At 45.9% G+C, this 11,575-nt stretch overlaps 1 protein-coding gene across 2 annotated transcripts in view; it reads right to left on the reverse strand.

Annotated features, from left to right (window-relative positions):
• The window catches only part of ACP2 (acid phosphatase 2, lysosomal), a 34,457-nt gene extending 23,119 nt beyond the window's left edge, over positions 1-11,338 (reverse strand). For both annotated transcript variants that reach the window (XR_016314130.1, XM_089686751.1), the window contains exons 1-2: positions 11,054-11,338; positions 946-1,041 (exon numbers count right to left, since the gene is read on the reverse strand). Coding sequence is in view for 1 of the 2 variants with exons in the window: in XM_089686751.1 (XP_089542877.1) it covers positions 946-1,041; positions 11,054-11,176 (219 nt within the window). In the remaining variant the exon portion in view is untranslated. The remainder of the gene's footprint in view (positions 1-945; positions 1,042-11,053) is intronic.
• Positions 11,339-11,575: the final 237 nt, after the last annotated feature.

The raw sequence follows: 11,575 nt of genomic DNA on the forward strand, positions 1-11,575 counted from the left end.
TCTCCTGCACTGTCTGCAGTCTCCGGTCATCTCCTGCACTGTCTGCAGTCTCCGGTCATCTCCTGCACTGTCTGCAGTCTCCGGTCATCTCCTGCACTGTCTGCAGTCTCCGGTCATCTCCTGCACTGTCTGCAGTCTCCGGTCATCTCCTGCACTGTCTGCAGTCTCCGGTCATCTCCTGCACTGTCTGCAGTCTCTGGTCATCTCCTGCACTGTCTGCAGTCTCTGGTCATCTCCTGCACTGTCTGCAGTCTCTGGTCATCTCCTGCACTGTCTGCAGTCTCCGGTCATCTCCTGCACTATGTCCGCAGTCTCTGGTCATCTCCTGTAGTACCTCCGCAGTCTCTGGTCATCTCCTGTAGTACCTCCGCAGTCTCTGGTCATCTCCTGTACTATGTGTGCAGTCCATTGGTTCGGAATATTTTTTTTCTTGTTTTCTCCCTCTAAAACCTAAGTGTGTCTTTATGGTCAGGTGAGTCTCATGGAGTGAAAGATACGGTAAGTACATTTCCTCTTCTCTTACAGGCCTATTATTCTGTATACGTGACCCTGTGTGTATAAAAGACCCTGCCTGTGTTTTAAAGTAGCCCATAAAAGTGTTTTCTTTTTGTTGCCTTCTTGTGTGTAGCCTTTATATTTCTGAAAGTGGCTGAGGGTCTTGCAGCCCTTTGCCTTTCATAGTATTACCTGAACCGCGGTGTAAGTCTTGTATGTGCATCTCTGTGTTTATTGTGTGATGTTTCCCTGTCCTCTATGGTTTGTTGTCCTTTGTACCACACGATTTGTTATGGTTTGTATGTTTCTTTTTAACACGCTAAATAAAATCTTTGGTATAAAAGTAGCCTATAAAAGATGGCACCTCTATGTAATAACATGGAGAATTCAATCTAAGAAGTGAATGAGCTCAAATCTGCAGAACCATGAAAGCCAGTTATCTTACCCTACCTGTGTGAGCTGCCCAAATCCCTGAGGCCAGGCACTTTCCTGATGAGGATCCTTCGGGTAAGTCCTGACTGGGGACCGGTCACCATGACGATATACCTGCAGGAGAAAAAAAAAAAAAAAAAAGATGGTGTATTCATAAAAACAAAGATAAACACCTCCTCAGTCCATCTCATACAGTCCTTTATCTACAAGCAGCCACACCAATATACTGTACACCCACTGACAATAGAAACGGGACACAGCAATGAACTCCAGTTTGTTTTCAGGATTTCCAAAATCATTGTCCCCCCCCATACATAGAATGGCCTCAGATCCTCCCCTTCACACAACTATGCACAGGGTGTAAAGAGAACAGTCACCAATGATTTGTAATAACTGAAGCCTTACTTTACAGGGATTATCGGAGATTTATTATTACTAAGTATTATTATACTTGTATTCTTCCCCGTCATAGCAGATGTGTCAGTCAAGAGCCTGCGCAGCCTTACAGCCTATGTTCGGGGCTGAATTGATATTCATATCGGCCATATAACAAGCATTGTTTAAAGACTCTTCATGCACGGCTTTACATTCTTCGCACGGGCTGAAGACAGCTTGGCCTCCATGGTGGCCTTCCAATGATGCCTATCATTTCAACCTACTACCTGCGAGTTGCCGGCTTGGGTTCACAGTAAAATGCTGCACAGAACAGGGTCATGTCATTCTCTGCAGCACTGAGAGCTGAACAAGAGGAGGAAGGAACCTGTTCACCACAAGACACCTGGGGGCAATTTACTTAGTCCTCATACACACTGGACGTTTTTACAGCGGCTGTTTTTGGCTTTTGGCGTTTTTTTTCTACAGCCAGTAAACCCCCCAGCATGTTATCCTATGTGTCCATGCACACAGACTGTAATCAGCATTTTTTGGCAGGGGTGTTTTTTTTTTTGGAAAAAAATCCAGAACTAGTGAGTTTCTAGAGGAGTTATTTAGCTGTAAAAACGCTCTAAAATGTGAAAAATGTGGTAAAATGCCGCAAAACTGTTTTTGGACCCTTTTTTGAGTAAAAAAAATGCAAATTCGGAAAAATGCAGCTAAACACTAAAGCAAAAATGCTAAAAAAAACCCTCACATTTTTAAACATGACTTTACACAGCTAAACGCTACCAGTGTGATTAAAACGCTTCATGTGCACGGAGCCTAAAACTGGGGAGTGCCAAATCTGGTGAAACTCTGCAAAGAAATCAGTCAGATTCAAAGTTTAAGGCCCCTTTCACACGGGCGTTCCGGTTTTTTGTTTTTTTTTTCAGTTCAGTCACGTATTTTCCAAGCAAAAACGAATCAATTTACACTAATTTTCCATCAGTTTACAACCCGTTTCCCCCGTCAGTTTACAACCCGTTTCCCCCGTCAGTTTACAACCCGTTTCCCCCGTCAGTTTACAACCCGTTTCCCCCGTCAGTTTACAACCCGTTTCCCCCGTCAGTTTACAACCCGTTTCCCCCGTCAGTTTACAACCCTGGTGATCATTGCTAATGAAACAAAGTGAGGGGAAATCCAAAACTGTAGCAAAGAGGTCTTCCCTTCCAAAGGTGAAAAAATATCCAATGAAAACTTCATAGATTGCAATTTCCCTCAATTTTAGGGATATCGGCTTTATTCCCTGTGCTGTCTCCAAGAGAGAAGGGGATATTCTCATATTATTATACAGGATTTATATAGCACCAACAGTTTGTTCAGCGCTTTACAATATAAGGAGAGACATTACAGTGACAATACAGTTCAATACAAGAGGGTTAGGAGGGCCCTGATCCTTGGAGCTTACAATCTAAGAGGGAGGGGCTAGTAGTACAAAAGGCAGTAACTGTGGGGGACGGACTGGTAGGAGGAATAGAAGATTCCATTATTAGATGAGGGAAGGATAGGCTTCCCTGAAGAGAGAGGTTTTCAGAGATCGCCTAAAAGTGAGCAGAGTGGGTGATAGTCTGATAAATTGGGGTAGAGCATTCCAGAGGATGGGGGAAGCTCTGGAGAAGTCCTGGAGACGAGCATGGGAAAAGGAGACAAGGGAGCTAGAGAGCAGGAGGTCGTGTGAGGAGCGGAGAGTACGGTTTGGGTGATATTTAGAGACAAGATTAGTGATGTCATTTCCGTGAGGCACAGGGTGCGCACTCTCAGCATATATGTATTTTCTAATTGCACGGAAATATGCGGCCGCTCAGCGTCAAGGCCCAGACGCCGAGAGGCGTCAAGGGGTTAATTGAACAAGCTGAAATTAGAAGCCGATTGGCTACCATGCACAGCTGAACCACATTATGTGTCTTAGCAAGGCTACAAGCATTCCTACATTGTATCCATGGAGGAGCCACAAAGCCACCCAAGGACAGTCACTGTAGAGGCTGTAATACAGCAGAGCAGATTGTGCTGCATACAGTAAGCTGTGCTGTCTTCCTGGCTGAGCCCTACACACTTCCCTTTTGTGCCCAGAAAAAAAATCGGTTCTATGGCATCTCAGCCATTCAGGAAGAGCCTTGTATTTTTAACAATAAATACAAAAGCGCTCTCTGATTGACTGAGATGGAGATTGATTATGATGTCATCCATCCGCCTCTTCACCTTAGCGAAACAGACAACGCCTTGTATTCAGAGAACAATACAAGGCTGTTCCTGAATGGATGAGATGACATATGTCCCACTCTCTTCTTGGCACAAAAGGGAAGTGTGTAGGACGCGGCCAGGAAGATAACTTGCTGTATGCAGCACAAGCTTTTGTAGTATATAATAGTATCCACAGTGGTCAGACCATTCTGTTAGGCTGGTTTTTTTTTTCGTTTTTTTACATGCGACTCAAAAACTGCAGCAAGAATGCAACGTGGGTGTCTTTTTAATGCATTTTTGCCAAGTTTTATATTGATTTCAATGGGGAGGTGTGTTTTTTTACGGCACCAAACAGGATTTTAAAAAACGCAGCAAACCACAACAAGATCAGTGTAAGAGTTCCATGGTCACACATTTTTCTTCTGCCTATTTAAATGCAAAAGCGGAAGAAAAACGTGTGACAGCAGTCTAAGAGTACACATTCTTTTGAACTAAGCTGGCACAATAAAACTTTTTAAAGTGACAGGAAACACAAATTTTGGCTTGAAGCCTGACTCCTGGTAATACTTTGTAAAGCTGAACTCCAGAAATGATCTGTATTGCATGTTTGGTGCACGTTCACTTTAGAGTCATTGGTGAGTAATGGAGGAAGAATCATTGCTCTCGCTCCAGCGTGCACGGCCATATGTGTTGCGCTGTCGATGTTTTTGTGCATAGGCGCCCCTGATTCATTTGGCTCAACATTTTTGGGGGGAGTTTTAAGTGCTTGGATGTAACATTAATATTTTCCACTTTTTTCACTAAGCTTTATGGGGGACTAAGTCTCCTATGCGATACTATTTTGGTGTGACAGGTTCTCGTTAAAGCGGAGCTCCACCCAAAAGGGGAAGTTCCGCTTTAAGGCTTTGTCGCCCACTCCCACATAAGGATTGGCATCTCTGGGGAGCAGGTAACCACATTTGACAGGTACCCACTCCCACTTCAGGTGCAATTGTGTAAGGCGATGGGAAGCAGAAGTTGTCCTCCCCCCTCCCGCAGCGTAGTCCTCTGGGACACAGGACAAGTCCCAAAAGACTACAGGACCATTCACAAAGCGCAGCGTTACTCATGCATGCACAGTGGGCAGTCAGCTGTGAAACCGCAAGCTGTCACAGACAGGCGCCCACACTGAAGATGCCAGGGAGAGAAGATGGCCGGTGAAACTAGCCGTGGTGAGGACATCGCTGGACAGAGGGACAGGTAACGGTCTGTATTTTACAAGTCAGCAGATACAGTTTTTGTAGCCGATTACTTTTTTTTTTTTAATTCAACTAGACCTCCACTTTAATGAGGCATCAGGGGACAATTAGACCTGCTATCCGCTGAAGCTAATGGAGCACATAATGTGTTCCACTAGTGTCTTCCTCTGCTACAGCGGTTGGGAAAAGTGACAGCAGGAACCAGGTTCTTACTTAGTGGAAGAGATGGTCTCAGATCTCCCTGCACTCTACCAGGTGGAACCCGCCATGCTGGTTCCAGGTTAGCAGATAGTAGAGTGGAGCCTGGGAAACAGTGGGGGGTGGGACAATTGCTCTGCGGGTGCGTGGACGCGATGGGGTGACAGCTGACTGGTCAATTCCCCTCTCCTGCCAGCAAAAGGGGTTAAAAGCCTGATTTTTTTTTTTTAAGTACGGTTTGTCGTCAATTCACAAGCGTGAGCATTTTTAAAGTGTGACATGTTAGATATCCATTTACTCGGTGTAACATCATCCTTTCGATTTTACCAAATAATTCAGTAGTATATTGTGTTTTTGTGCATTGGAATTAAGGTATTAAATGTATTCTACCGAATAGTTAAAGCTTGACCTGCCTAAATACAAGCTGATCTACAAAAAGTCAGACCTGCCCTAAAAAGTTTACAAAAATATGTCCAACGCTGGCTAGACAGACTCTTTCTGGGGGGATATTCCACTATCACACTCACTGTCGCAGGGTTCTATATCCTGAGAGAGGTTATTTTTGGTGCTACTGTAGTGGTGGCTCTCTCTAGTGTCGTTTTTAACCTCTTCACGCCGGCAGCACACAATGTGCGGCCTCCTGGCATCTGGGCCTAGACGGCGAGTGGCCGCACATTTGTGTGCAATTAACAAACAACATGTGTGCTGAGAGCGCGCACCCAGCACACATGTCCGGTACACACTGAAAGGCCCCGGTCTGATCTTTCGATCAGGACCTTTCCCGATCATGTGACCACCGTGATGACATGTCACGGCGGTCATATGAGTCCTAAACCCCGCCTGGCCTGCCTCCCGGCTTGTGAAACTCTTAAAGGGCCGGGAGGCGCCGGCGGGAAGGGGTTAAGGAATAGGTGGCGGATCTGTGAATTTGTGCATGACTGCATTCGTTTGTTTCTTTTTGGTTTCTCTTTTATTAAGTGTTCTTGCATGGCAAGACCACTTACTGTTATCTCACATATATATTCTTATTATTATAGCCAAATTTACCACCCTAACTCCTCCCACAGTTTTCACACTACATAGACAGTAATATACTGAAATGTGCGGATTGTTCCCGATTGGTGAGCTATTACTTGGAACGTTTCGCCAAATGGTTCACGAAATATCGGCGTTTTTGTGGTGAAATTGTTCCCATGGGAATGAATGGCGGAATGTTCAAAACTAGAGTGGGAGCTGAAAAATCAGGACATGATTTCTAAACTGCCATCACTCCCTCATTTTCAAACCCACCCACACAAATCTTATATCAAAACGTTCAGCTATCCCTGCTGCCACTAAAAATGTCCACGGCTAAGCCATAGTCCAGATAGTTTTCACAATATGACCATTTGTTTGCAACTCACGCTGTCCATTGACATTCATTTAAACTCCACTCTAGCCACCTCAAATTTGATGGGCAATTTCTAAACTGCGACTGTGCCTTCATTTTTAATATTTCAGAGACATACTATGCATCGAAATGTAGGTCTTGTGATTCTCACAATATAAAGCTCTTTGCTGTAGGATTTATAGTTTTTAAAACTATGACCATTTGAAGACGCCAGTGAAGTCAGCAATTTGGAGCAGTTTGTTTTTAACCGCTCTTCTCTGCCCTATTTGAAATCTAATTTTGAATTGGTGACAGTTTGGCCGGCTTCTGGTTAAAGGTTTGGAAATAAGTTTTCTACAGTAGAGAGTATTTGAGGTGATAATGCTGCTAATGTTTTTAGAAATGTATGTTTTAATGTAACTGTGAAGCACTTTGGGCAACAACATTGCAATTAAATGTGCCATATAAATAATTAAAAGTTGAAATGCATTTCTCACTCTATCAAGCTTGCCATGTGCACTTTTTAAATTTGATCAATCAATTGGTTAGTGTAATGTTTACTATCTTTACTCACTCCAAACACTCCACACAGTTACTCTGCCCACTCCATAAAGTTACTCTGCCCAGTCCAACCTTTTCACAGTTACTCCAGCCACTCCAACCACGCAACAGTTACTCCAGCCACTCCAACCACGCAACAGTTACTCCAGCCACTCCAACCACGCAACAGTTACTCCAGCCACTCCAACCACGCAACAGTTACTCCAGCCACTCCAACCACGCAACAGTTACTCCAGCCACTCCAACCACGCAACAGTTACTCCAGCCACTCCAACCACACAACAGTTACTCCAACCACACAACAGTTACTCCAGCCACACAACAGTTACTCCAGCCACACAACAGTTACTCCAGCCACACAACAGTTACTCCAGCCACTCCAACCACACAACAGTTACTCCAGCCACACAACAGTTACTCCAGCCACACAACAGTTACTCCAGCCACACAACAGTTACTCCAGCCACACAACAGTTACTCCAGCCACACAACAGTTACTCCAGCCACACAACAGTTACTCCAGCCACACAACAGTTACTCCAGCCACACAACAGTTACTCCAACCACACAACAGTTACTCCAGCCACTCAAACCACGCAACAGTTACTCCAGCCACTCCAACCACGCAACAGTTACTCCAGCCACTCCAACCACGCAACAGTTACTCCAGCCACTCCAACCACGCAACAGTTACTCCAGCCACTCCAACCACGCAACAGTTACTCCAGCCACTCCAACCACGCAACAGTTACTCCAGCCACTCCAACCACGCAACAGTTACTCCAGCCACTCCAACCACGCAACAGTTACTCCAGCCACTCCAACCACGCAACAGTTACTCCAGCCACTCCAACCACGCAACAGTTACTCCAGCCACTCCAACCACGCAACAGTTACTCCAACCACACAACAGTTACTCCAACCACACAACAGTTACTCCAACCACACAACAGTTACTCCAGCCACACAACAGTTACTCCAGCCACACAACAGTTACTCCAGCCACACAACAGTTACTCCAACCACACAATAGTTACTCCAGCCACTCCAACCACACAACAGTTACTCCAGCCACACAACAGTTACTCCAGCCACACAACAGTTACTCCAGCCACACAACAGTTACTCCAGCCACACAACAGTTACTCCAGCCACACAACAGTTACTCCAGCCACACAACAGTTACTCCAGCCACACAACAGTTACTCCAGCCACACAACAGTTACTCCAGCCACACAACAGTTACTCCAGCCACACAACAGTTACTCCAGCCACACAACAGTTACTCCAGCCACACAACAGTTACTCCAACCACACAACAGTTACTCCAACCACACAACAGTTACTCCAACCACACAACAGTTACTCCAGCCACTCAAACCACACAACAGTTACTCCAGCCACTCCAACCACACAACAGTTACTCCAGCCACTCCAACCACACAACAGTTACTCCAGCCACTCCAACCACACAACAGTTACTCCAGCCACTCCAACCACACAACAGTTACTCCAACCACTCCAACCACACAACAGTTACTCCAGCCACTCCAACCACACAACAGTTACTCCAGCCACTCCAACCACACAACAGTTACTCCAGCCACTCCAACCACACAACAGTTACTCCAGCCACTCCAACCACACAACAGTTACTCCAACCACACAACAGTTACTCCAACCACACAACAGTTACTCCAACCACACAACAGTTACTCCAGCCACACAACAGTTACTCCAACCACACAATAGTTACTCCAACCACACAATAGTTACTCCAGCCACTCCAACCACACAACAGTTACTCCAGCCACACAACAGTTACTCCAGCCACACAACAGTTACTCCAGCCACACAACAGTTACTCCAGCCACACAACAGTTACTCCAGCCACACAACAGTTACTCCAGCCACACAACAGTTACTCCAGCCACACAATAGTTACTCCAGCCACTCAAACCACACAACAGTTACTCCAGCCACTCAAACCACACAACAGTTACTCCGCCCACTCCAACCACACAATAGTTACTCCGCCCACTCCAACCACACAATAGTTACTCCGCCCACTCCAACCACACAATAGTTACTCCGCCCACTCCAACCACACAATAGTTACTCCGCCCACTCCAACCACACAATAGTTACTCCGCCCACTCCAACCACACAATAGTTACTCCGCCCACTCCAACCACACAATAGTTACTCCGCCCACTCCAACCACACAATAGTTACTCCGCCCACTCCAACCACACAATAGTTACTCCGCCCACTCCAACCACACAATAGTTACTCCGCCCACTCCAACCACACAATAGTTACTCCGCCCACTCCAACCACACAACAGTTACTCAAGCCCAGGGGCGGACTGACCATTTGGAAACTCTGGCACTGCCCGAGGGCCTGGGGTCAGTAGGGGGCCCCATGAGATGCCCCTGGTTGCTTTTTCATAGGCTTTTTTGAGTTTGGGCAAGGACACAGGGACCCCATGATCCCCTATTGCCCGGAGGCCCCATGAGTTGTCAGTCCACCCCTGCTCAAGCCACTCCACCCAGTTACTCTGCCCACTCCAGTTGTAGACTACTGGTGGAGGCAAGAACACTTCACACAATTTCCCCAGAAATTGTAGCTTTTCTAGTTCTGGAATGTTTCTATATGTAACGGTCACTTTTTTTTTGGATGGGTTCAAGGTAGCCCTGGCAATAACCCGTTTATTGTTTTTTTTACTCCCTTTTTATGTAACCCTTACTCTTATGTCCTTAGTTTGAGACTCCTTTTGTTGTTTGTTTTTCTTTGTTATTGTAACGGTTTTATGAAAACTAAATAAACAATCACTGTCCAAATTTTGTAGACTTCACGTCCGCAACATCTCCAAGATACGCCCGTTCTTAACCTCTGAAACTATTAAGCAACGTATTCACTCCCTGGTTATCTCTCGCCTTGACTATTGTAACTCCCTCCTCATTGTCCTACCTCATCGCTGGCTATCCCCCCCTTCAGTCTATCATGAATGCTGCTGCCAGACTCATCCACCTTACTAACCGTTCCATATCTGCCATCCCTCCACTGGCTTCCCATTGCCCAATGGATAAAATTCAAACCATTAACAATAACATATGAAGCCATTTATAACTCTGCCCCAAATTACATCACCAATCTTGTCTCCAAATATCACCCGAACTGTACTCTCCGCTCCTCCCACAACCTCCTGCTCTATAGCTCCCTTGTCTCCTCTTCCCATGCTTGTCTGCAGGACTTCTCCAGAGTCTCCCCCATCCTCTGGAACTCTCTACCCCAATTTATCTGACTATCGCCTACTCTGCTCACTTTTAGGCGATCTCTGACAACCTATCTCTTCAGGGAAGCCTATCCTGCCATCAGCTAATAATGGAATCTTCTACTCTTCCAGCCAGTCCATCCCCCACAGTTATTACCTTTTGTACCACTAGCCCCTCCCTCTTAGATTGTAAACTCCAAGGAGCAGGACCCGCCTATCCCCCTTGTATCATTTCTGTATTGTCTCCCGTTATATTGGAAAGCACTGAGCAAACTGTTGGCGCTATATAAATCCTGTATAATAATAATAATAAATACCTTTTAAAAAGTATTAAGTGTGTTTGAAAACGTGCTGTGCAAATACCATGGGGCAGAAAAGGTTGCAACACCCACCATTTTATTTTCTAGGGCCTCTACTTAAAAGATACAGTTTGGAGGCTCTAAGGAATTTTCTAGCAAAAGAAAAACAAAAAAAAAAAAAAACCACACAAGTGGGGAGAACTGTGAGAACCAGCTTATGGGTCAAGCGAGTAAAGAGAGGTTCTGAGATTTTGTTAGGGGTGCATGCAAACACAACATAGGAGTGCGACCCTGCCACCTGTGTGACCCAAGGGCTCTATTTCCCCCAATAAGCCGACCTCTTGTTGCTATGGGTTACATCACCTTTCAAATCACCATACAGCTTTATTGATCCAAAAGACACAAAAAAAAAAAAAAAACCCATTTGCAAAGTCAAACCTAGAAAGGCACACCGTCAGCTATGGCTGTTATATAATGTATTGTCAGCCATGTCTGGCACTAATCTGGAGTCAGCCTGTCCTTGCCACTTCCGGGTCTCCCACAATAATCTCCTAACCCAGGCAGTGCAGATACACATGACGTCACTTACCACGGTGACAAAGCGGAGCTGATGAGCCTGGGTGGTCTGTACAGCTACAACGAGAACCTGGACCGACACCAGCACCGCCGCCCCGAGCCAGGGAACTGAGCCCGGGCCGCTTCTTCCAGCCATAGCTATCACTATGCCCGGCCCCGGAACCTCTTATTCCGGGCTCCACTTCCTGGGGGGACTGGAACAGCAGTAACACAGCGCCCACCAAGGAGCCCTGACTGAGAGTACAAATATGGCGGCAGTCCGAGGCTTCCTATGTAGAAATCCGGCAGAGTGTGAAAGCAGGGTCAGCTGATTGGGTCACGTGAGACATAGAATGCTGACTTAGGAAAAGAGAGACACGTGATGGGGGTGACTTAGGAAAAGAGAGACACGTGATAGGGGGGTGACTTAGGAAAAGAGAGACACGTGATAGGGGGGTGACTTAGGAAAAGAGAGACACGTGATATAGGGTGACTTACTAAAAGAGAGACACGTGATAGAGGGCGACTTAGGAAAAGAGAGACACGATATAGGGGG

This window comes from Staurois parvus, unplaced genomic scaffold, assembly GCF_062004578.1.
Source record: "Staurois parvus isolate SC_StPar_1 unplaced genomic scaffold, SC_StPar_1.0 ptg000410l, whole genome shotgun sequence".
NCBI lineage: Eukaryota > Metazoa > Chordata > Amphibia > Anura > Ranidae > Staurois > Staurois parvus.